General features: G+C 46.1%; 1 protein-coding gene across 4 annotated transcripts in view; it reads left to right on the top strand.

Moving 5' to 3' along the window:
- Nucleotides 1–26,690, top strand: part of ARHGEF10L (Rho guanine nucleotide exchange factor 10 like) — a 130,748-nt gene that overhangs the window by 59,965 nt on the left and 44,093 nt on the right. For 3 of the 4 annotated variants that reach the window (XM_081202928.1, XM_081202927.1, XM_081202929.1), the window contains 10 exons: nucleotides 1,732–1,905; nucleotides 4,117–4,262; nucleotides 6,901–6,915; nucleotides 7,957–8,141; nucleotides 9,415–9,530; nucleotides 12,165–12,292; nucleotides 13,426–13,526; nucleotides 18,877–18,998; nucleotides 24,643–24,729; nucleotides 25,501–25,721. In XM_081202928.1, the coding sequence (XP_081059054.1) occupies nucleotides 1,732–1,905; nucleotides 4,117–4,262; nucleotides 6,901–6,915; nucleotides 7,957–8,141; nucleotides 9,415–9,530; nucleotides 12,165–12,292; nucleotides 13,426–13,526; nucleotides 18,877–18,998; nucleotides 24,643–24,729; nucleotides 25,501–25,721 (1,295 nt within the window). The remainder of the gene's footprint in view (nucleotides 1–1,731; nucleotides 1,906–4,116; nucleotides 4,263–6,900; nucleotides 6,916–7,956; nucleotides 8,142–9,414; nucleotides 9,531–12,164; nucleotides 12,293–13,425; nucleotides 13,527–18,876; nucleotides 18,999–24,642; nucleotides 24,730–25,500; nucleotides 25,722–26,690) is intronic. The other variant, XM_081202930.1, reaches the window with a different exon arrangement.

Genomic DNA, 26,690 nt, shown 5'->3' on the forward strand with positions numbered 1-26,690 from the left:
TAACCTGTGGATTTGCGCCCCTAACCCTAACCCCCAGATGTTGCGCCCGGTGCGGCCGGCCCCCCCTGCACCCCCCATGCTACGCCACTGGTCAAAGGTGACTTGATGGAAGTTTATAAAATTTAGACCTAGCTTGGAGAAAGTGGATACAGAAAAGAATTTCTCAGTTTCTCATAATACAGTGGTACCTTGGGTTACATACGCTTCAGGTTACATACGCTTCAGGTTACAGACTCCGCTAACCCAGAAATAGTACCTCAGGTTAAGAACTTTGCTTCAGGATGAGAGCAGAAATCGTGCTCCGGCAGCACGGCAGCAGCGGGAGGCCCCATTAGCTAAAGTGGTGCTTCAGGTTAAGAACAGTTTCAGGTTAAGAACGGACCTCTGGAACGAATTAAGTACTTAACCCGAGGTACCACTGTACTAGAGCCTGTTGGTATCCAATGAAGCTGAATGCTGGAGGATTCGGGACAGATAAAAGAAAAAAACTTCTCCATGCAGCACATAGTTAAACATTGGAACTCCTTGCCACAGGAGATAGTGGCTGTAGCCGCAGTGACTCCACAGTTTGAAGCAACCGTGCTTCTGAATCACAGTTGCTGGAAATTGCAGGAAGGGAGAGTTTTCTCTCTTTTCTGTCCTGTATCGGGAATTTTGTAATGTTTGAACGTAATCTGTTCCGGAAGACCGTTTGACTTCTGAAATGTTCGAAAACTGAGGCACAAATGCGATGGAGAAAATTGAAAAACATGCAACGGAAGCCATTTGACTTCTGAGGTGCGTTTGAAAATGGAAACATTTACTTCTGGGTTTTCGGCGTTTGAAAAGCGAAATGATCGGCTTCCGAGGTGGCCCTGTCTTTTTATATGTGCTGGAAGCTGCCCAGAGTGTGGTGTTGTTGGTCTTCTTGTTGTTGTTGTTCCCCCGGCTCCTACCTACAGTTTTCCCGCTGGGGGAGGGGCATCTGGTTGTCCACTGTGAAAATAGGAGGATGGGCCTGATGAGTCCTTGGTCTGATCCTGCACCCAGGCTCTCCTTCTGTTCTTAGGTTCCTCATCTCGTTGGAGGGGAAGACCAAGCTGGGAGAAGGACGGGTGGAATGTTTGCTTTGCGCGTGGGGTGGAAATGCATGTCTCAGCTCCCAGCTTGCTCCTCCATTGGCCCAGGTGTTAATAATAATAATAATAATAATAATAATAATAATAATAATAATAATTTTACTGAGTACAAATTAGAAAAAAATACAAACGTATAAAAAAAGGAAAATACATGTAACCAAGAGAAAATTAGAAAACATTTTACCTCTTCTCATATTTACGATTATTTACACCTCTACAAAACAATATTCACAATAAAGAAATGAAAGGTAAAATATAAAAGAAAAGAAGAAGATAAAGAAAAGGAAGAATAAGATCAAGAATGAGAATTTTAAAAGTAGATAAGTATTCACTATACACAGCCATTTCCAATCTATATTTATGTTCAATTATGTATTTTCATCATATCCTTATCTGTCTTAATTAAAATATTTTTAAAAGACTTCCACCATTAGCCTCATGCGTTTTTGGTAGTCCATTCGTCAAAACCTCTGTTCTTCATATTTTTCCTTTGAGTCTCCTTAGTGGCCCAGGTGTTTGCGCTGGAGGTCCCTCTTCACGCCTGATGGCTCTCTTCTTCTTCTTCTTCTTCTTCTTCTTCTTCTTCTTCTTCTTCTTCTTCTCCTTCTTCCAGGACATGCTGAAAAACACTCCCAAGGGCCACGCTGACCGGCTCTCCCTCCAGCTGGCTCTGACGGAGCTGGAGACCTTGGCGGAGAAACTCAATGAGCAGAAGCGACTGGCGGACCAGGTGGCTGAGATCCAGCAACTCACCAAGAGTGTCAGCGACCGCAGCAGCATCAACAAGGTAGGCTCAAGGTCTGGTCCTTCGAGGGATGCTTGAGGGATGCAAAGACCAAAGAGGCTCTCTCCTCATGACCAGCTACCCACTCTGCCAAGACACTTAGCTGACATAGGCTGTGCTCCCATGGCTTTTGATCCCCATTTTTGCAGTTATATTTTATCACATTTTCAGAAAATCCACCTATACAGTCATACCTTAGTTTTCAAACAGCTGAGTTCCTGAACGTTTTGGCTCCCAAATGCCGCAAACCCAGAAGTGACTGTATCGGTTTGCGAACTGTTTTTGGAAGCCGAACCTCCGACAGGGCTTCCGATTGGCTGCAGGAGCTTCCTCAGCAGCCAATCAGAAGCCGCACTTTGGTTTTTGAATGTTTTGGAAATTGAACGGACTTCTGGAACGGATTCTGTTTGACTTCCAATGTACGACTGTACACTCCATAATATTTTTTTTTTTGTTTTGTCAACCTCCTGCCCCGTTTTCCATTCTGTTTTTTATTTTCCCCCTTGCTTCACCACATCTTTTACCATAACAACAATTCAACAATCTCTAATTCCTTCTGTTGTTCATAGTTCAAATCATGCTTGTGAATTCATCATGTTATAGTGTTTCTTTAAATAATAATAATAAAAAAGGCTTTAGATTCACAAAATGTTTAGGGGTATGTGTACCCCTGCATCCTCCCAGAAAAAAAGCACTCTGTCTGTTTGTTTGTTTGTGTGTATGTATATTTTCTGTTTTACAATTTAAAATACTCATTTTATATCTAAAATAAAAATAAAAAAATTAAAAAAATTCCTTCCAGTAGCACCTTAAAGACCAACTAAGTTAGTTCTTGGTATGAGCTTTCGTGTGCATGCACACTTCTTCAGATACACTGAAACAGAAGTTGCCAGATCCTTCTATATAGTGAGAAGGTGGGGAGGGGTGTTACTCAGAAGGGTGGTGGGAATGGGAGATAGGCAGATAGCTGAGAGAGCCTGTTGACGACTCTTAACGACTGTAATAGGTCTTACAGGAAAAGGCAAGGGGTGAGAAGGTGAGAAATGGCTTAGTCATGTATAATGAGATAAGAATCCAATGTCTTTGTTCAGACCAGGTCTCTCCATGGTTTTAAGTTTGGTAATGAGTTGCAATTCAGCAGCTTCTCTTTCCAGTCTATTTCTGAAATTCCTTTGTAGTAAAACAGCTACTTTGAGATCTTGTATAGAATGTCCTGGGAGATTGAAGTGTTCTCCTACTGCTTTCTTTGTTTTCTCATTTTATATCTGTAAGATATCAATGACTTCCCTTCTTTTCTTTCCATGATTCATTTTACATATCATAAATCCCTGCACATTTTACAAAAACTATACCAATCGGTATTCCATTATTTCCTCCATCCAAACTTATTTCCACTGTTGAATTCATCTTAACGCTGCCAGTGTTTCCAGCTGTACACAATTATTTCCCATATATTCAATAAACTTTTTCCAGTCTTCCCTAAACGTATGTTCTTGTTCTCTTATTCTATATGTGAAGTCTGCAGGTTGTGCATATTCTGTCAGCTTAAGTTGCCACTCTTCTTTGGTTGGGACCTCACTTGTTTTCCATTTGGGGGCTAACAAAATACGGGCCACAGTTGTTGCATACATAAATAACCTTTTTTGACACCTAGGAACTTCAGTCTGGATTATCCCCAACATAAAGGACTGTGGTTTGGTTTGGGGGGGGGGAAGTACTTTTAAACATTTTTTTCAATTCATTATGATCATTTCCCAATACAGTGGTACCTCGGGTTACATACACTTCAGGTTGCATACGCTTCAGGTTACAGACTCCGCTAACCCAGAAATAGTGCTTCAGGTTAAGAACTTTGCTTCAGGTTGAGAACAGAAATCGTGCTCCGGTGGTGCGGCGGCAGCAGGAGGCCCCATTAGCTAAAGTGGTGCTTCAGGTTAAGAACAGACCTCCGGAACGAATTAAGTACTTAACCTGAGGTACCACTGTACCCTTTTACCCTTTTAAATGTTTAGGGCCTGTGTCCATGTGCTTGGTCTGCAGAAAAAGCTCCATTTGCAAATAATACGGGTGTTGGGACCTTCAGTATGCAATTAGGTTCTCCTCCTCTGCCCTTCAGGTGAGGTAATCTTGATGGGGTGGCTGAAAGGTCCTAAGGTCCCCCCATTGATGGTTTCCTCTCTATCTGTCTCTCCTGAAAATGTCCTCCCCCGCCAGCTGTTAAGCTCAGGCCAGCGGCAGTTGCTGCTCTGCGAGACCTTGACGGAGACAGTCTACAGCGACCGCGGCCAGCTCATCAAGTCCAAGGAGCGGAAAGTCTTCCTGCTGAACGACATGCTGGTCTGCACCAACATAAACTTCAAGTGCGTGTCCAGATAATTTCGTGGGGGTGCTTGCGAGAGGTGGGAAAGAGAGATCGGGGCATAGCTGTCAACTTTTTCCTTTTTTAAAGGGAAATTCCCTTATTCCGAATAGGATTCCTCGCAAGAAAAGGGAAAAGTTGACAGCTATGGATCGGGGCCCACTACAAGTGGGAGGGCTGCTGCAACCAAACCCCAGTTTCTGTAGAGTCCGCATGTGAGGAATCCCAATCAGTTGAATCACGCAGATGATTTGCCATATGGGAAAACCATCAGATAGGAATGGTCGTTATTATCGTTGGACATCACAGCATGTTTTTAAAAGCATTAAATAAGGGAAAGAACAGGATGAAGTAGTATATCGCCTCTGAGAATACAGGTGAAACTCGGAAAATTAGAATATTGTGGAAAAGTTCATTTATTTCAGTAATTCAACTTAAAAGGTGAAACTAACTAATATATGAGATAGACTCCTGACATGCAAAGTGAGATATGTCAAGCCTTTATTTGTTATAATTGTGATGATCATGGCGTACAGCTGATGAAAACCCCAAATTAACAATCTCGGAAAATTAGAATATTAAATGAAATCAGCAAAACAAAGATTGTAAATAGAGCAATATTGGACTTCCGAGAAGCATGCACTCAGTACTTGGTTTGGGTCCCTTTTGCATCAATTATGGCCTCAATGTGGTGTGGCATGGATTAGTTTCACCTTTTAAGTTGAATTACTGAAATAAATGAACTTTTCCACAATATCCTAATTTTCTGAGTTTCGCCTGTATTTCTTCGTCTTCTTTCGCACAGCCCCAAATCCAGTACTTATTTTCTGTTTTGTTTGTATGCTTTTGAAAACAAATCAAGTAGCCTGGCCTACTTGAGGAGCTAAACTTAAAAGAAATCAGAAGTTTCTCCTTTGTGCCTTCGCATGTCAACTCTCTGCTTGTTTGGGAAAGGATAGAACCCCCTTCGCCACCTAGAAATGCGTGTTTTGGTTTTTTGGTTTTTTCTTTCTTTTTCCCACCTGCCAGGAACTAGTGGTAGACACTGCGAGGGTGACACCTCGCTTCGATGCTTCGAGGTGTGAGGTTTTTTTTTGTGTGACGCTAGGATGCCCCTTTGTGTGAGGCGGAGGTGAGGAAAATGAAAAAAAAAAACTGCCTTTGCAGGCAGAAGTTCGCTCACCTGCATGCTTGATGTTCCGAAGCCTTAACCAGGAATATCGAGAGGAGAAAAGTGGTGAATGGACTCGCCTGCCACTTATTTTATTGATTGCATTTATAGCTCACATTCTCCTCCAAGGAAGGCGGCTTAAGTGTTTAAAAAGGCCTCTGCATTTTTCTGAGTGGTTTCCTTTTGATACCTGTATATATCTCGTCAGATGTAAGAGAGTCAAACAATGATATGACATTTTGTAGACATCTAAAGGCAGTCCTATTTCGGGGAGTTTTTATTGTTTGATGTTTTGTTTTATCCTTTTTATATTCTGTTGGAAGAAGCCTAGAGTGGCTGTGACAACCTAGTCAGATGGGTAGGGTACAAAGAATAGAGGACGTTTTATTAAGCTCTCCCCCTCCCTCATTCAACCCCCACTACAACCCTAGAAGGAATCAGACCAGAGGCCCCAATGGGAAGTCCACAAGCAGGGGGCAATAGCCCATAGCTGTCAACTTACAGATTTGAAATAAGGGACCAGCAGCCTCGAAAATAAGGGACCAGCAGCCAAAATAAGGGATTTTGCTTAGCTTATACATAAATCCGGCACTGATGGAGCCATGCTGCTTTTGCTGCGACTGCCTGTGTTTTGCAGGGGGTTGGACTAGATGGTCCTACGCCTCCGGCTTCCCCTAGCAGGGCGGTGGAAATCTCGCAAGAGAGGGCCCGCCTGCTGCCACCCGTCTCCTCACAACACGCCAAAGGGGGAAAAGGGAGAGACGGAGACGCGGCAGCTCGTGCGTGCGTTCTCTCTCACGGCGGAGGACCCTGAGCCGCTGCTTCCCTCCCGAGCCGGGCGAGCATGAAACCCGGGAAATTTAAGGGACATCATCAATAAGGGACAGCAGTGGGACACGGGCCTGGGATAAGGGAGTTTCCTGCCAAATAAGGGACGGTTGACAGCTATGCAATAGCCCCCTCTCCTTCGGCACACCTTGCTTGGTTGTGCGGCTGTGAGTTGGTACGAGCTCAGATTTCATTTCATTTCCATTTCGCTTTTAGTTTGTACACCACCTTTCTAAATTACTGTACACAAGGCAGTTTGCAAGCTGAAGAAACTACAAAGTTCGAATGCTTTATAACAATCTGATCAAATACGAAAAAGGTCGTAATAAGAGCCAGCAGCATATCAAATAAAGTAACGTCCAAGAATCCATTAGAAAACAACAGTACACAATATCAGCAAATAATAAACGGAAATTCTCTCTTAACAATTGCAATAAACAATTTCTAAACAATAAAAAAAAAACATCAGCAAGTCCCACGGAGCATAAAATAACACGATACAAATTGAGAAGCAAAGACACGCAACTTGTCGTTTTTTATTTAAAAAAATATCCCTGAACTCCTCTGGGTTTCTCTGAGTTTTCCCTGGGGTTTCCGAGATTCCAACAATGACTGCTGCTTTGATCTTTTTCTTCCACAGGCCGATTAACTCCAGGTAAGGCAAGGTTTGGGTTTGCCCCACATTTTATCGGGGGCGCAAGTTTTGGCATGCTGGTGATGGATTGTGGTGGGCTTTCGGTTGCTTCTGCCTGCTTAGTGTTGGGAGCTGGCTCTCGCTTTTAAGCAGCTAATAACGTCTTTCCATGATTTGTGGTGTCGCGTTATATAGTAAGCCCAAAACTCAATTGGCTGGTTACATTTTGTGGATCACCTAAGGCCAAAATTGCATATAGTCAAACTGTATACCTGAAGGAGCGTCTCCAACCCCATCGTTCAGCCCGGACACTGAGATCCAGCTCCGAGGGCCTCTCTGTGAGATGTGAGGTTACAGGGAACCAGACAGAGGGCCTTCTCGGTAGTGGCGCCCACCCTGTGGAACACCCTCCCTTCAGATGTGAAGGAAATAAGCAGTTATCCTATCTTTAAAAGACATCTGAAGGCAACCCTGTTTAGGGAAGTTTTTAATATTTAATGCTGTACTGTTTTTAACATTTGATTGGGAGCCGCCCAGAGTGGCTGGGGAGACTCAGCCAGATGGGCAGGGTATAAATAATAAATTATTATTATTATTATATACCACTGTACTCTCCCCTCCTGCGGCGTCTAGTGTTCAGAAGCATCACTGCCTCTGGTTGTGTTGGCAGAGCGTAGTTGTCATGCCCTCTCCCTTGCGAATTTCTCTTTTTAAGCCGTCCAAGCTGGTGGCTGTTACTGCCTCTCATGGCAGGGCATCAGGAGAGCCTGGTTGGCTGGATTAGACCCTGCAGTCCAACCTCCTGTTCTCCCAGTGGCCAACCAGATGGGAAATTTGCAAGTGGGACCCAAACACAACAGCCCCCTTTCCCTTCCGTGGCTTCCAGCAACCGGTATTCAGAAGAGTGGCGGTTCTCTTGTGCATGTTGCAATGGATTTTTAAGCTTGGCTGAGCTTGGGATTGAGTAGTACCCCTCACCTGCACAGTTGGACTGGATAAACACTTCTTCCTCGGCAATTATTTTTCTTTAAAACTGGATTTCCCGTCCTCCTCTCCTTGCAGAGGGCAGCTGGAAATCAGCACCCTGGTTCCGCTCGGCCCCAAGTACATCGTGAAATGGAACGCCGCCCTGCCGCAGGTCCAGGTGGTGGAAGTCGGGCAGGAGAGCAGCGCCCACGAGAAGGACAACGTGGTCATCCCCAATCTTGGGCTGAAGAAGCACATGCCAAGCAGCCAGTCCTCACACAGTGAGTAGGCGCTTTTGCTTCCGATCGAACCAGTTTGGAATGCGGTCCAAATCTGTCCCTTCAGGGGTGCCCAAATTATTTCCCAAGAGGGCCAGATTTGATGAAATGAACATCCGTGAGGGCTGACCAAATCTGTTGAGCTCTTTTTTTAGGGTTGGGGTTGTTGACCCCAGATTTTTTTTATTATTATTATTTACGGGACCCCCTCTCCTTAAGGTCCACAGATGACAACATTTGGGAGGTCCCAAGTCACAAGGTGGTTAGATTGGTCTCAACTAGGGCCAGGGCCTTTTCAGTATTGGCCCCAACTTGGAGGAATGCTCTGTCACAAGAGACTAGGGCCCTGCGGGACTTGACATCTTTCCGCAGGGCCTGCAAGACAGAGCTGTTCTGCCTGGTCTTTGGTTTGGACTCAGTCTAACCCTTATGTTTCCCTCCCCTTATGGTTTTGATCTATGGGCTACTTTTAAAATGAGGCTGCATTTTAAATTGCATTTTAACTTGTATTTTAAATTGGTTTTTTCCCCTATTATGTTTTTATTGTAATTTTACTGGTGTTAGCCACCCTGAGCCTGGCTCTGGCCGAGGAGGGTGGTATTAATAATAATAATAATAATAATAATAATAATAATAATAATAAAAAATAAAAAAACTGCCACAGGGGCTGGATACAACCAGCCGGGGAGCTGAATTAGGCACCCAGAACAGACTTTGGACATGCCTGCTTCAGGTTCACAGCAATTGGGGAAAAAATAAAAATAAAATAGTGATGTCCCAGCTTTCTCCTCAGAAATCAATGTCCTCCATAAGTATCCAGGGCGCACATGGCAATTCTATACCTCCTTGCAACATATAATGTTGCTAGATTCTGCACATGCAAATTAACTTGATTTCCTCATTTATTCATCTACTTTAAACATATTCTCTTATAAAACTGCAGGCGATTACAACAATCCTGCCAATGTTCTTATCTGTTTAAATTTTATTTTTGTAAATATTCAATAAACCCTTTCTATTCTTTTGAGGTTTTTCGCAAACCATGTGGCGTATAAATGAATGAATGTAAATTCTATAGATTTATATAAAACAAGCTTGTTGCGGCAGGATGTTTTCAGAGAGACAAATGCAAGCAGTGTTTGGGTTCTCCTTTTTTATTTTTTAATCGACTGGCTGCTAGTGTTTAGCTGTGGACATGGCTTTCTCTGGGCTGCCCACGTCATTGTGTCGTTTGCCCTTGTCATTGTGGTTTCTCCCTGTCCCTTCTTACCACCAGATAAAGTGTACTTGGGTCCTCCTCGCCTGTTTCAGGAGCTACAAGATCTTCAGAAAGACCTGGCAGTGGTGGAACAGATCACTCTCCTCATCAGCACCCTTCATGGTACATACCAGGTGAGTCCTGTGAGGGTTTGTTTTAAAACAAAAGATTTCCACGGGAGTGTCAGGCTGAAGGCCAGGGATCAGCAAGCAGATCTAGTTGGTGGGCTCGTTCCTTATCTTACCCACCCATCGGGGGCCACATTTGACCAGTGTCACCTGATGTCACAAATCATAGAATTGTAGAGTTGGAAGGGACCCTGACGGTCATCTAGACCAACCCCCTGCAATGCAGGAATATGAAGCTGTCCCATACGAGGAATCGAACCTGCAACCTTGCCGTGATCAGTGCCACGTTCTAACCAATTCAAATGGCTCTCACTGCCAGAAAGTTCTTCCTGATGTTTAGTCAGAATCTCCTTTCTGGTCGTTTGAATCCATGGGTTTGAGTCCTACCTTCCAGAGTAGGAGAAAACAAGCTTGTTCCGTCTTCCATGGGGCAGCCTTTGAGATCTTTGAAGATGGCTCTTATATCTCCTCTCGATCTTCTCCATTCCAGGCTAAACATCCCCAATTCCCTCAACCATTCCTCATCAGGAATAATAATATTTATTACTAATATTTTATCATCATCATCAAACCTTTTATTGGCATCACATACAAACATCCATTGTAAATCAATACAGAATTACCACCTCCCCAATGTCACAGAACATTTGTCAAATGAAAAGAGGCAAAACAGTCTAACGTTACATATTATTAATATTATTATCCCTTGTTCTCTTAGTGTGGCAATGGCAATGCCACAACTGAGTTCTGATGAGCTCCAGCTGAAAAAAAACCACTATTATTATTATTATTATTATTATTATTATTACAATATGTTAATAACCCTTCAACCTAAGGTCCCAAGGTGGGTTATGACAATTAAAACACATCAATAGGATTAAACGACAACAATGCACGATATTGTTGATGATGATAAAAAATAATTTTATTGTTTAAAAGCCGCCCATCTGAATGGGTTGCCCCAGCCATGCTGGGCAGCTCCCAACAGAATATTAAAAAAACAAGAAACATCAAACGTTAAAAACCTTCCTTATACCGTCAAACCTCGGTTCTCAAATGGCTCCGTTTTCGAAAATTTTGGCTCCCGAACGCCAAAGACCCGCAAATAAATGCTCTGGTTTTCAAACATTTTTCAGAACCCGAACGTTTGAGTGCTAGAAGCTCTTGCAACCAATCGGAAGCCGTGCCTCGGTTGTCGAAAGTTTCGGAAGTCGAACGGTCTTCCAGAATGGATTACGTTCGACAGCTGAGGTTTGACTATACAGTACAGGGCTGCCTTCAGATGTCTTCTAAAAGTCAGACAGTTGTTTATTTCCTTGACATCTGATGGGAAGGGAGTTGGGTATGTTTAGCCTGCGAAGGAGGAGAATGAGAGGTGATGTGATAGCCACCTTTAACTATCTAAAGGGCCGTCACATGGAAGATGGAGCAAGGATGTTTTCTGCGACTCAGGAAGGGAGATTCTGAACCCAGTGCCTTCAAGCTACAAGCAAGGAGATTCTAACTGAACCTTAGCAAAACAATTCTGAGATTAAGACCTGTTTAACAGTCTGACCAAAGGAGACTTGGAAGGAGAAGGGGACGACAGAGGTTGAGATGGTTGGACAGAGTTCTCAAAGCTACAGACATGAGTCTGACCAAACTGCGGGAGGCAGTGGAAGACAGGAGTGCCTGGCGTGCTCTGGTTCATGGGGTCACGAAGAGTCGGACACGACTAAACGACTAAACAACAACAACAACAGTAGAATATGAGCGTGCAAAATATGGTCTGAAGCTCAACATCAAAAAAAGAAGATAATGGCCACTGGTCCCATCACCTCCTGGCAGATACAAGGGGAAGAAATGGAGGCAGTGAGAGATTTTACTTTTTTGGGCTCCATGATCACTGCAGATGGTGACAGCAGTCACGAAATCAAAAGACATCTGCTTCTTGGGAGAAAAGCAATGACAAACCTAGACAGCATCTTAAAAAGCAGAGACATCACCTTGCCAACAAAGGTCCATATAGTTCAAGCTATGGTTTTCCCAGTAGTGATGTATGGAAGTGAGAGCTGGACTATATAGAAGGCTGATTGCCGAAGAATGGATGCTTTTGAATTATGGTGCTGGAGGAGACTCTTGAGAGTCCCATGGACTGCAAGAAGATCAAACCTATCCATTCTGAAGGAAATCAGCCCTGAGTGCTCACTGGAAGGACAGATCCTGAAGCTGAGACTCCAATACTTTGGCCACCTCATGAGAAGAGAAGACTCCCTGGAAAAGACCCTGATGTTGTGAAAGATGGAGGGAACAAGGAGAAGGGGACGAGAGAGGACGAGATGGTTGGATATTGTTCTTGAAGCTACCAGCATGAGTTTGACCAAACTGCGGGAGGCAGTGGAAGACAGGAGTGCCTGGTGTGCTCTGGTCCATGGGGTCACGAAGAGTTGGACACGACTAAACAACAACAACACAGGGATGGACTTCCTCAGAAGGCAGGTTTTTAAGCAGAGGTTGGATGGACACCAGTCAGGGATTAATTCGTTGCAATTCCTGCTTTGCGGGGGGTTGGAATGGATGATCTTTGGGGTCCCCTCCAATTCTAGGATTCTATGTGGTTGTGTGACTGCCCCTCCTTTTTCCCCCTTCTCTGGTTCCTAGAATCTGAACATGACCGTCGCTCAGGACTGGTGCTTAGCTCTGCAGAGGCTGATGCGGGTGAAAGAGGAAGAGATCCATTCTGCAAACAAGTGCCGCCTTCGTCTCCTACTCCCAGGGAAGCCTGACAAGTGGGTTATTCAACCTTCAGCTATTTATTTGCTTTTATTTTTAATAAAAATGCCCCAGGCACTGGTTGTGGCTGATGGTGCACTCTAAGCCTTTGACTTATTGGCCGAGGGAGCCGGCGTACAGCTTCCGGGTCATGTGGCCAGCATGACAAAGCCGCTTCTGGCGAACCAGAGCAGCGCATGGAAACGCTGTTTACCTTCCCGCCAAAGCGGTACCTATTTATCTACTTGCACTTTGACGTGCTTTCGAACTGCTAGGTGGGCAGGAGCAGGGACCGAGCAACGGGAGCTCACCCCATCGCAGGGATTCGAACCGCCAACCTTCTGATCAGCAAGTCCTAGGCTCTGTGGTTTAACCCACAGTGCCACCCGCGTCCCTTCCAACTCCATTAGCCCACTTTAAAACACAAAGTGCCATGCCGACTTTTGAGTTACACAGGATTCTTCATCAAGCTGGATGCCCCCTAGATGTTATTGGAGTCCAACAACACCTCCCTTTTCTACATCCAGGCTTAAGAGGCAAAGGAGGATGCAGAATCAATAGTCTCCAGCAAATACACACTCTATTTATATATATATATATATATATATATATATATATATATATATATATATATATATATATTTGCTTTCGTAGATTTTCACGGGTACAGGAATGCAGGTTTTGGTGTCTTCGGGTATCTTCCCGTGTAAGAGTTGGGGTGTCTAGGCGACGTTTCGACGAGGTCTCACTCGTCATCTTCTTATAAAATAAATACATTTCTGAAAAACAGACATACATACAAGTAAACATACAATCAAACAAACAAATAACATAAAAATCAAACAAACTACCACACTATAAGATATAAGAAGATTAATATAATTATCATCATATATACCCCTGGTATTGAACTCAATTATAACATTTATAGAAAAGAAATTTAAAACTGACTTACAATTAATCTCACTGTACTTTGTCTATTGGCAGAATTAGACTGATCCCTTTATTGTATAAATATAAGTTTGTAGGGAGGTAAAAAGAAATTATATAAGAAATATGTTACTGTGTGGTATAAAGTAATGGTGAGACAGAATACACGCTCTCTAATCCTTTTTTTTTCTTTCCCTTTCTGGACGCTTTCCCACCTCAGGTCTGGGCGCCCTGTCAACGTCATGGTAGTCTTCATCACCCCCAACCCCCTCAGCAAAATCTCCTGGGTCAACCGCTTGCATTTGGCCAAAATCGCTCTGCGTGAGTAACTTCCTTTTTAAAAAATATTCGCCGGATCAGCTGGTATTTTGACAACGTGCTATGCGGGCTTCCAGGTTACACAGGACTCTACTTTGAGCTGGGTCAGATAAAAGTTTTTATTATTATTATTATAGCAAGGCCAGCATCCACAAATGCCCCTAGAAAGCTCACAAGGATGGCGTGAAAGCCATAAATTATTATTATAAATTATTATTATATACCCCGTTCCCTGTTGCTTCTGTCATTTGGTGACTGGCCATCCAAAGGTAGATTGCCGCCATAGCTGTCAACTTTTCCCTTTTCTTGCGAGGAATCCTATTCGGAATAAGGGCATTTCCCTTAAAAAAAGGGAAACGTTGACAGCTATGATTGCCTCTGAGCATCATGCCTTAATGGCCATTTATGGAAGTGGAGGTGGCCGCTGGTACCCACTAGAGACTGGTGGGGATGAAGGCAGAAAGACCAAAAAGTGGGTGGAGACGAGAGCCAGTGATTGGCTGAGCCAATGAGAAGCAGCGCTGACCCCACCCCATGAGGCTGTTTGGTTGTTGGTTTGTTGATTGCATTGTATAACCCCCTTTCCTTCAAGGAGATCAGAGCAGTGTACATAACTCTCCCTCCTGTCATTTAGTCCCCTGCAACAACCCTTTTTGGTAGGTTAGGCTGCGAGGCCATCCAGCGAGCTTTGTGGCTTAGTGGGGGTACAAACACTGGACTTTCCCAGGCCCTAGTCCAGAACTGTAACCACTACACCACACTGTTGTTATCAGAAGGCAGGCAGATGGAGGCTGGTTGAGAGCAAAGTTGGTCTGGTGGGGCGATGCCCCGCTTGCCCGAAATGGACCAGCTACCTCTGAGCTCCAGAGAAACGGAAAGAAGTATTTGGGGGCAGCCTGATTCCCTGCGGAAGTGAGTTCCGTAAGTGTGGGGCTACCACTAAAAAGGCCTCATTTGATCTGCAGTTCACCATGGGCCTCTGCTAGATGACTTCTCACCCCCCCCCAAAAAAAAAATGACTTGTGCCTACAACCACTGTCTTACAGTGGGGATAGGCAATCTTGTTCCACGCTTTGTGAGAAGAAAAGCTTTGATTTCTGCGTTAAAGTGGGTTGGGCTAGATGACCCTTGGGGCCTCTTGCAACTCTGCAGTTCTATGGTTATTTAGTCTGTCTACCCTTTTTTTGCCTGTGTCCCTCCCGAAAAAAGAAACAGCACCTGGCTGTTTTCATATATTCATAAATTTCAGGTGTGTGTCAATCTTTGGGGAGTTTGTTATGAGGTTCCCCTTCCCGCATCTAATTAGCTGCCTTTCACATTGTGTTTTTGATTTTTCTGTAATTAAAGATCCCAGCCACCACTCCCAGAGTTTCCCAGCGAAGGAGAAAATAAATTATACTGTTTTTGTCCCCCGTGAACGTCAGGAGTATAATCTAAATTTTCAGGAAGGAAAGACAGACACTTGAGTGTCTGGGACGTTTTTCTCCTTCTAACCTGATAATATTTCCCATCTATTGGTCTTAAGCAGTTGGTCCTTTAAGCAGTTGCCATATTAAGCGGTTGGTCCCTTACCTTTCTCGCCCTGATTTGGCCAAAGTGATCCATGCGATGGTCACCTCCAGGCTCGATTACTGTGATTCGCTCTACGCAGGGCTGCCCTTGAAGCTGACCCAGAAACTCCAGCGGGTGCAGAATGCTGCGGCAAGTCTCCTTGCCATGGGATCACATTCATCCAGTGCTTTACCAGCTGCACTGGCTCCTGGTGGTGTACAGGATCAGGTTTAAGGGGCAGGTTTTGACCTTTAAAGCCCTATGTGGCCTAGGACCCGCATACCTTCGGGACCGCCTCTCCTGGTGTGCCTTGTGGAGATCCACAAATGGCAACACTTTGGAAGTCCCAAGTCGCAAGGTGGTTAGATTGGTCTCAACTAGAGCCAGGGCCTTTTCAGTACTGGCGCCGACTTGGTGGAACGCTCTGTCACAAGGGACTAGGGCCCTGCAGGACTTGACTTCTTGGTGTTCCACCAAGTCGGGGCCAATACTGAAAAGGTCCTGGCTCTAGTTGAGACCAACCTAACCACCTTGTGACTTGGGACCTCCAAAATGTTGTCATTTGTGGACCTTAATATCCTCCGCGGGGCATACCAGGAGAGGCGGTCTGGTATATAATTAATAATAATAGTAATAATTTATTTCTACCCCGCCTATCGGGGCAGCTTCCAACAGAAGGTTAAAAATACATTAATACATCAGTCATTAAAAACTTCCCTAAACAGGGATGGGTGACATCTCTTAAGTGCCTGACACGGAGCAGGTCCCATTACAGAAGGAAGGAGGAAAAATAGCCCCAACCCAAAAACGAGTGACATTGCAAGGTCGTTCTTCCGAGCAGCCGCTCTGAGCACCTCCTGCCCTTTAATCTCCTCATTAACCGGAGGAAAAAGAGCAGCGAAGAGTTTCGGGCGCCCTCAAAAGTCTCCTTTTTGTGTTCCAGCTTCCTCCGAGCTCCCTCAGGATGCTCTTATCACGTTCCCTATTGAACTCGAGCAAAACTGCAGCAGCAAGAAAGTCTCTCTCCCCCTCGCCTTATTTTTAAATGGAAGAGAGAAAGGTTTGGCTGGGGGGGGGGCGGCAAAGAGAGAGAAATTCATTTGAAAAGCTTATTTGAATTCCCGTCTTCCCGCAGGCACTGATGATTTGATTTCCTTGGTTTTATATATATATAAAAGCAGTTTGTTGGCCTATTTTAATCTGAAGTGCCTGGGGGAAAATGACTGCAGTCTCCACTTAAAAATAAGATGTGTGTGTGTTTCTTTTTTAAACGTGGAGGAGCGTTGAATTTATTTTCTTGCTGCTGCTTTTCTTTCCCCCATAGCTGCTGAGGGTAATGCAGAAGGTGCTGCCTTTTGTTGTTTAGTCATTTAGTCATGTCCGACTCTTCATGATCCCATGGACCAGAGCACGCCAGGCACTCCTGTCTTCCACTGCCTCCCGCAGTTTGGTCAGACTCATGCTGGTAGCTTCGAGAACACTGTCCAACCACCTCGTCCTCTGTCGTCCCCTTCTCCTTGTGCCCTCCATCTTTCCCAACATCAGGGTCTTTTCCAGGGAGTCTTCTCTTCTCATGATGTGGCCAAAGTATTGGAGCCTCAGCTTCAGGATCTGTCCTTCCTGTGAGCACTCAGGGCTGATTTCCTTAAGGATGGATAGGTTTGATCTTCTTGCAGTCCATGGGACTCTCAAGAGTCTCCTCCACCTCCATAATTCAAAAGCATCAATTCTTCGGCGATCAGCCTTCTTTATGGTCCAGCTCTCACTTCCATACGTCACTACTGGGAAAACCATGGCTTTTACTATACGGACCTTTGTCGACAAGGTGATGTCTCTGCTTTTTAATACTTTGTCTAGGTTTGTAATTGCTTTTCTCCCAAGAAGCAGGTGTCTTTTAATTTCGTGACTGCTGTCACCATCTGCAGTGATCATGGAGCGCAAGAAAGTAAAATCTCTCACTGCCTCCATTTCTTCCCTGTCTATTTGCCTTAGGATCCTAGAATTGTAGAGTTCAAAGGGACCTCAATAGTCATCTATCCCAACCTCTTGCAATGTAGGAATCTCCACTAAAGCATCCCTGACAGCTGGCCTTCCAACCTCTGCTTTAAAGCCTCTTGAAGAGGGAAAGTAGCAGGGAGAAGGACCTCTGCAGTTTTTCAGTGTGCAAACAAAGGTGTCCCCACAAGGAGACTTCAGGCCTTTAATTTGACATCTGTCCTCCCTGCCCCCCCAAACCCCAACATTGTGCTTTGGGGTACAGATTTGTTGTAAAGTAGGACATTCTGGGGGATCCTGCAGAGAGACAAAACCACCTGTGGGTCCCCAGATGTTGTTGGACTACAACTCCCATCACCCCTAGCTAGCAAGGCCAGAGCTCAGGGATGATGGGAGTTGTAGTCCAACAACATCTGGGGACCCACGGGTTGAGAACCGCTCAGAATGGCCCCTGGTTCCACCTTCTGCACAACAATCCCTCGCTGTCCAACGTTGGCATAATGAGTAGAGCTTGCCCTCTGTCTTGCTTGCCGGGCTCTGGGATGCTCTTGTGTGGGTTACAGAATGGTCCTGGGAAACTCCTGCAAGTCTCCAGAGCATGGGTAGGCCGGATCCGGCCAAATTGCCTTCTAAATCCGGCCTGCACACGGTCCGGGAATCAGCGTGTTTTTACATGAGTAGAATGTGTCCTTTTACAGTGGTACCTCGGGTTACATACGCTTCAGGTTGCATACGCTTCAGGTTATAGACTCCGCTAACCCAGAAAAATTACCTCGGGTTAAGAACTTTGCTTCAGGGTGAGAACAGAAATTGTGCTCCGGCGGCACAGCAGTAGCGGGAGGCCCCATTAGCTAAAGTGGTGCTTCAGGTTAAGAACAGTTTCAGGTTAAGAATGGACCTCCAGAATGAATTAAGTACTTAACCTGAGGTACCACTGTATTTCAAATGCATCTCTGGGTTATTTGTGGGACCTGCCTAGTGTTTTTACATCAGAAAAATGTGTGCTTTTATTTAAAATGCATCTCTGGGTTATTTGTGAGGCATAGAAATTTGTTCACCCCCCCAAAAAAAAATATAGTCTGGTCCCCCACAAGGTCTGAAGGACAGTGGATCAGCCCCCTGCTGAAAAAGTTTGCTGACCCCTGCTCCAGAGCCCTATAGGCTCTCTCACACCCTTAAACAATATGTATTTATTTTTCAGCGCCCTGTTCGAAACCGTGATTGTGTACGTAAAATCTGCCCACCTTTTGTGAGCCCACTGTCCCTGCCAGCTAGGGCCGGGCGATACCTGGTTTTCAACATTGTGATATATCACCAGCTAAACATTGCAATGTACCAAAATATTGCTGTGTCTGAAAAAAGGATGGAACTATGTAGAGGCGAATATCGCTGGGCGATATTTGGTTTTCAACATAGAGATATATCCTTGTGGAATAAGGATGGAGCTGTTTTTCAACTTCATGATACATCACCAGCCAAACATCGTGATATACCGATATATCGTGATATATCGATATATCATGGTATATGTCTGAAATAAGGATGGAACCATGTAGAGGTGAACACTGGGCTGGGTGATAGCTGGTTTTCAACATCGTGATATATCACCAGCTAAACATCATTATATTCATCTCTGCACCATCCCCCCTGTTTGTTCCCAAACCGTAGGACTGATGAGTTGGGAGCGATCCCAAGACTCATCCATTTCAAACCCCTCTATTGTCTCCCACACGGATGGCTTCACCAGTGGCTGTTTCTCCTGAGCCCAGAAGGATGTGTGACTCACATTCCCTCTCTTCTCTTGCAGGCGAGGAAAACCAGCCTGGCTGGCTGTGCCCGGAAGAGGACAAGAAGTGCAAAGCCCCCTTCTGGTGCCCCATTTTGGTCTCCCGCATGCCCGCCTTCTCTTCCAGAGCTCTGGACCTTCAGGTAAGACAGACCCACACCCTGCCCCGATGGGGCCTAAAGGACAAGATGGGCCAGAAGAAGTAGGGGTTAAATGGCTGCCCTCTACTGGTTTAGTCTCCTGGTTCATCCAAACACAGTGCTGTCTGCATTGGTTTCCAGCGGCTGCCCAGGATTTCAGGCAAGGAAGGTTCCCACTCCTAGATAGAGATGCTGCTAGGGGATTTTTGCATGCAGAGCAGGAACTCAGCCACTAAGCTTCAAGGGCTGGGAGATATCTCAATATATCCTCCCAAACCATTCTGAAGTGCATATTGTAATATTGGTTTCATAATTTTGGACCCGGCAATATGTTGCGAATCATGATTTGTGTTTGTGTCCTATGCAAAAATCACAATATGGGGGAAACCATGAAGCCAGCCAATGCCTCTGCTGTACATAGCTCCATCCTTATTTCAGACATTTTGAGATATTAGTGTATTGTGAAGTCTTAGCTGGTTGAAAACCAGATATCGCCCGGCCCCAAATATAAAGTTGAGTTTCTAGTCCTCAGGGTTCTAGATCAAAGGCTGAGTGAAACAAAAATAGCTTCATCATGTATAATGAGATAAGAATTTACTGTTTATTACCAAACTTAAAACCATGGAGAGACCTGGTCTGATAAAGCTATTTTTGGCCATCTCATCCCTTGCTTTTTCCTGTAAGACCAATTGCAGTCGTTAACAGTCATCAACTGGTTTACCACACCTATCAGCCAATTACCCATTCCCACCACCCTTCTGAGTAATACCCCTCCCCACCCTCTCACTATATATATATATATATAAGGGTCTGGTGACTTCTGTTTCAGTGTATCTGAAGAAGGGTGCATGCACACGAAAGCTCATACCAATAACAAACTTAGCTGGTCTCTAAGGTACTACTGGGAGGAATTTTTTTTTAAAGATTTGCCTTGAGAGAGTCTTTAAATCTCTTTTGTTGACCACCAGCATTACACTTTCCATTCTTAAGTTGGGAATAGAGCAGTTGCTTTGGAAGACAATAATCAGGCATCCAAACAACATGACCAGTCCAACCAAGTTGATGTTGAAGATTCATTGCTTCTACTCTGGTGATCTTTGCTTCTTCCAGTACACTGGTTTTAGTTTGCCTGTCTTCCCAAGTGATGTGCAAAATTTTCCGGAGATGCCGTTGATGGAATCTTTCGAGGCATGCCTGGCCTGCAGAAGGCCCCAGGCTCCATCCCCGCTGGCAGCGTCTCCAGGCAGGGCTGGGGAACAGCTCCCTGAAACCCTGGAGAGCCATTGCCAGTGGCGTAGCATGGGGGGTGCAGGGGGGGCCGGCCGCACCGGGCGCAACATCTGAGGGGGCGCGCTCGCCGCCTCCGGAGTCTCCGAAGAGCCTCGGGCGCAGGCTGTAGCACCAGGGCCGCGGCCAAGAAGCCGAAGCTGAAGCCCGCTGAGCGCCGCGCCCAGGCAGAGCGCGCCGGGAGGCACCACCGCCAGGGCCCGGCGGCAGCCGCAGCACCTTGCCACCATTCCGCCGCCAGACTTGCTCGCACAGGCACGGCCGCCCGCCGCCGACGCTGCTGCCTCTGGCAGCGGACACGTGGAGAGAAACAGCGGCAGCCGAGCGGGAGACTCTCCCTTTCTCACTGGGGAGGGGGCGAGGGAGAGAGTCAGGTGGAAACGCGTGCGCGCCCCCCAAGCCGTATCTTCGCGGGGGTTGGGGGGCGAAGCCGCCAGGTATTTGCGCCCCAAATTGGGGCGACCGCAAAAAACCACCCTGCCAGCAGCAAGCTTCAAGGTCAAAGGCTCCCTTCGAGGAAGCTGCGATCCTCTTTTCAATTAAGTCCCCCACCCCACCCCAGCTCAGTTCAGTGGGAGGTGGATTTCCCAGGTCTCTTGTCCCTTAGAGGGCGCCTCTCATCATCCCGCCATTCTGAGAGCAGGGAGGGCGCCTCTCATGAGACTTTCCCCCGCATTTGCTTTCCCGCTCAGGAAAGCGCGCGCGGCCCCGGCTGGATCTGCAACTCTTCTGGTGAGCGAGGTTTAAACCAGAGGCAGACGCTCCTGGTTGGACGGATGCCTGGAAGAAAAAGACCCCGCGGTCTCTTCCTTTCCTTCCCCTGCAGAGACCAGCCACGTCCCTAAGCCGAGGCCGCCTTGCTTCTCAAAAGAGCCAGTCTACTACAGTTCGTGGCTGCATGGGAGAGCGCTGCTTTCCTTGCAAAAGGCCCCCAGGTTGAGTCGCCGGCACCTCCAGCTATGAGAGGATGGGAGCAGTGGCTTAAGCGTGGGGGATGCAGGGGGGTCGGCCACACCTGGCGCAACATCTGGGGGTTAGGGGGCGCAAATCCATGGGTTAGGGGGCGCAAATTACTTGCCTTGCCCCGGGTGCTGACAACCCACACTACGCCACTGGCCATTGCTGCCAGTCAGTGCAGGCATATGGAGCTAGATGGAGCAAGGGTCTGACTCTGTAGAAGGCAGCTTCCTCCATTTCCTATGCAGTCAAGCAATCCTTTCCTATGGTGTCTGGCAGAGTGAACCCTTCCGGAGTTCCAGGCGGGGTGTGTGTGTGTCTCTCTCTCTCTGCCCTACCTGGCGATAGAATCAGAATTGTAGAATTCGAAGGGGTACCCAAAGGTCATCCAGCCCACCCCCTGCAGTGCTGAAGAATCCCAGACAAGTGGCCACCCAGCATCTGCTTAGAAACCTGCGCTGAAGGAGACGCCGCCACCTTCCGAGAGAGTCCGTCCCACCATCAAACAGCTCTTGCCCTCAGAAAATTATTCCTAACGTTTAATCGAACTCGTTTCCCACTGTTTGAACCCGTTGGTTCGGGTCCTCCCCCTGGATGCTGCCTTCAGGATTTGAACCCGGGACCTTGTTTTTGTTCAAAACATGGGCTCTGCTCCCGAACTACCTTCTCTCCTTGCATCCAATAAAGCAATCCTTTCCTCTTTTAAGAACCGGAGGAAATCTGCTTCCCATCGTTAGCGCTGCAGAGGGCTTCTCAATGTCACCCCCCTCCCCCAAAATATCCAATTAGCAGCGAATGCAGAAGTTTCCTGGCCACTGGTTGCATCCATCTCAACCCCACCCCTCCAGTTCTAGAGGGAACAGCTGTGTGTGTGTGTGTGTGTGTGTCAGTGGTGGCTTCTCTGTGTGTGTGTGTTTGTGGTTTTGTGTGTGTGTGTGTGTGTGTGTGTGTTCTCTCTCTCCTGAAGGCCTGGCTGCCGTTTTGTCTAATTAGACCAAATGCCGGGGAGATTTCCTCCGGGGACGTCGTCCCCCACCCGCAACACTTCTCTTTCTTTGCCAAAGCTTTATTCCATCAGGCTGGCTTCAGATTTTACTTCTTTTGATGATCTATGGTTTCAATGCAACCACCCGGCTCGGGGAAAAAAATATGATGAAGGCAAGCAGCTGGAACCGGGGGGGGGGGGGGAGGCACAGCGTCTGGATACATATATTATGATTAATCCACAAAGCTCCTTTGACTCCAACATGTCCTTTCCTCCTGTACCCTAGAGGATCTGGGACAGCTTAGGGGGCCTTAAAAAAAAACAGTGTAAAGTGTGTCCTTTGGTTTCAAAGGGATCCCTGAATTTCACCTCTGGTGAAAGACAGCTGTGCTCTCTTTTTGGGGGGGAACATGGAAAGTTTTGGATTCCCCCCTTTTTTTTCTAGGTTGAGGGGAAATCGACTCATGCGCCCCACGGCGGAGCTTAACTCTTGCTGCAAAGCTTAGCTATTTCATAGTCTAATCCAGGCGTAGGCAAACTCGGCAACCAGATGTTTTGGGACTACAACTCCCATGATCCCTAGCTAACAGGACCAGTGGTCAGGGATGATGGGAATTGTAGTCCCAAAACATCTGGAGGGCCAAGTTTGCCTATGCCTGGTCTAAATTGAATGATAGGAGTCTGGAAGCACTTGGAGGATGGATGGCGGCAGATTGAGGTTGAATCCTGACGAGTGAAGTACTGTTTTTTGGGGACGGGACAGGCTGGTGTGGAGGACTCCCTGGTCCTGAATGGGGTAACTGTGTCCCTGAAGGACCAGGTGCGCAGCCTGGGAGTCATTCTGGACTCACAGCTGTCCATGGAGGCACAGGTCAATTCTGTGTCTAGGGCAGCTCAACTGGTATGCAGGCTGAGACCCTACTTGTCTCGCTAGAGTGGTGCATGCTCTATAATAATAATAATTTATGATTTGTACCCCACCCATCTGGCTGGGTTTCCCCAGCCGCTCTGGGTGGCTTCCAACAAAGATTAAAAATACATTAAAATGCCACACATTAAAAACTTCCCTGAACAGTTATCTCCTGCTTGGACTACTGCAATATGCTCCACGTGGGGCTACCTTTGAAGCTGACTCGGAAACTGCAATTAATCCAGAATGCGGCAGCTAGACTGGTGGCTGGGAGTGGCCGCCGGGACCATATAACACCGGTCTTGAAAGACCTACATTGGCTCCCAGTATGTTTCCGAGCACAATTCAAAGTGTTGGTGGTGACCTTTAAAGTCCTAAAAGGAGCATCTCCACCCTCATTGTTCAGCCCAGACACTGAGGTCCAGCTTCACTGTGAGAAGTGAGGTTACAGGGAACCAGGCAGAGGGCCTCTTCGGTAGTGTCACCCGCCCTGTGGAATGCCCTCCCATCAGATGTCAAGGACTTATGGAAGACATCTGAAGGCAACCCTGTTTAGGGAAGTTTTTAATGTTTGATGTTTGATTATGTTTTTAATATTCTGTTGGGAAATCCCAGAGTGGCTCGGGAGGCCCAACCAGTTGGGTGGGGTATAAATAACATGTTGTTGTTGTTGTAGTTGTTGTTAGTTGGAAGTCATCCTGAATAAATTATCATTTATTATTATTAATTCTGTGGAACACCCTCCCATTGGATGTCAAGATCAGTAACTAGACAACCTTTAGAAGACATCTGAAGGCAGCTCTGTATAGGGACTTTTAATGTTGAATGTCTTACTATGTTTTTATATATTTTGAAACCACCCAGAATGGTTGGGGCAATATAGTCAGATGGGCTGGGTACAAATATCATCATCATCATCATCATCATCATCATCATCATCATTATTATTACAATGGCACCTTGGTTTTCGAGCAGCTTAGTTCTTGAACATTTTGGTTCCCGAACATCGCAAACCTGGAAGTGAGTGTTCCAGTTTGTGACCGTTTTTTGGAAGCCGAACATCCGACACGGCTTCCATGGCTTTCAATTGAGTGCAAGAAGCTCCTGCAGCCAATTGAAAGCCGCGCCTTGGTTTTCAAACATTTTCAGAAATTGAACGGGCTTCCAGAATGGATTATGTTCGAGAATCAAGGTACGACTGTATTATTACTATTATTATTTAGAATTTCCTTTGTGAGCTCTGAGCAGTACATAATCGTAGGATGCCTTATGCCCTGGACCATGTAGTCCAGTATTATTCATTCATTCAGCTTTATTTGATTGTTGTTGTTATTATTATTAAAAATATTATTATTGCATGGTCCCATTTCCAAGGCTCTCTGGCCTGAAACTCTGGACTGGAGGTCCAGTCTAGTCTGTACAAAGCTAGCTGGACCCATGAACTGACTCGGAAGAAGGCAACTTTGTGCGTTCCTAAATGTCCCCCCCTTTTTAAATCCTCTGTTCAGCTTGGTGCCGCCGTCCACAGCCCGGTCCATTCTTCCTTGCTGGGTTTCTCCGCTGTCAGCACTTCTCTGCCGCAAGGCTATCTCTGGGTGAGTTTGTGTGGCGAAGCGGGGGCTTGCCATTGACTGCAGGACCAGCCTCCTCTTTGCTTTTTTGGGGGTGGGGACATCATCTGATGCTTGCAGCAGCAATGGCAATTTGGTATAATAAGGGATGCGGGTGGTGCTGTGGGTTAAACCACAGAGCCTAGGACTTGCTGATCAGAAGGTTGGCAGTTTGAATCCCCGCGACGGGGTGAGCTCTTGTTGCTTGGTCCCTGCTCCTGCCAACCTAGCAGTTCGAAAGCACGTCAAAGTGCAACTAGATAAATAGGTACCGCTCCGGCGGGAAGGTAAACGGCGTTTCCGTGCGCTGCTCTGGTTCTCCAGAAGCGGCTTAGTCATGCTGGCCACATGACCCGGAAGCTGTATGCCGGCTCCCTCGGCCAATAAAGCGAGATGAGGTCCGCAACCCCAGAGAGGGGCACGACTGGACCTAATGGTCAGGGGTCCCTTTACCTTTACTAAAGCCAGTGAGATTTAGGGCAGACAAATCCAGTTGAAGGAAGTGGGAGCCATCTTCAGATTCCTGAATGGTTTTCATGTGGAAGATAGAGCCAGCTTGTTTTCTGCTGCTCTCAAATGGCAAGAAAGGATAAATATTAGGAAGAATTTTGGGGTGGCAAGAACTGTTTGATGGTGGGGTGGACCACCTCAAAAGGTCCTTCATGAACTGGATAAATCTTGAGGTCCCTCCACGACTGCAAGAATACGTCTTTAGGAGAATTCCTTTTCCCTTCCTCTTCTTCTCGACTCCTCTAGGTCGGCGGAGGGCAGGAGGCGGCTGGCGGCCAGGTTGAAATCTTTTCCCTGAACCGGGCAGCGCCCCGCACTGTGAAGTCCTTTCCGGTTTCCGCCCACGTCCTGTGCTCGGAATACATTCCCGAGAGGAGCGAAGAGGAGAGAGCCAACGGTTTGGAGACGTCTGCTGACCAGGCCTTGCCGCCACAGCCGGTGATCTGTCTTGGGCTGCAGGATGGCAGGTGAGGAAGCTTGCCCCCCCTCCCCAGGCAAATGATAAAATCGTTAACATTAGCCTGTCTCATTGACTTTTTAAAGTTAATTTATTTTGTCAAAATCTTATACTGTTTGGGGGGAAAAAGCTCCCGGTGTGGTTTTTTCAAAAGGGACCAAACGGTAAAATTACCCGTAAGAAGAATAACCTAAGACTTTCAGTAGTAGATAGGTAGCCGTGTTGGTCTGCCATAGTCAAAATAAAAAAATTCCTTCCAGTAGCACCTTAAAGACCAACTAAGTTAGTTCTTGGTATGAGCTTTCGTGTGCATGAAGAAGTGTGCATGCACACGAAAGCTCATACCAAGAACTAACTTAGTTGGTCTTTAAGGTGCTACTGGAAGGAATTTTTTTATTTTAACTAAGACTTTCAAAAAGGTTTGGAGACGTCTGCTGACCAGGCCTTGCCGCCACAGCCGGTGATCTGTCTTGGGCTGCAGGATGGCAGGTGAGGAAGCTTGCCCCCCCTCCCCAGGCAAATGATAAAATCGTTAACATTAGCCTGTCTCATTGAATTTTTAAAGTTAATTTATTTTGTCAAAATCTTATACTGTTTGGGGGGGAAAAGCTCCCGGTGTGGTTTTTTCAAAAGGGACCAAACGGTAAAATTACCCGTAAGAAGAATAACCTAAGACTTTCAGTAGTAGATAGGTAGCCGTGTTGGTCTGCCATAGTCAAAATAAAAAAAATTCCTTCCAGTAGCACCTTAAAGACCAACTAAGTTAGTTCTTGGTATGAGCTTTCGTGTGCATGAAGAAGTGTGCATGCACACGAAAGCTCATACCAAGAACTAACTTAGTTGGTCTTTAAGGTGCTACTGGAAGGAATTTTTTTATTTTAACTAAGACTTTCAAAAAGGTTCAAATAGACTAAAAGCAGATTAAAACTCACTCTCTCTCTCTTTGAAATAATTTGTATTTGATTTTACAAGTATAACA

Source organism: Podarcis bocagei, assembly GCF_964188305.1.
Source record: "Podarcis bocagei genome assembly, chromosome: 7".
In the NCBI taxonomy this organism is placed as follows: domain Eukaryota; kingdom Metazoa; phylum Chordata; class Lepidosauria; order Squamata; family Lacertidae; genus Podarcis; species Podarcis bocagei.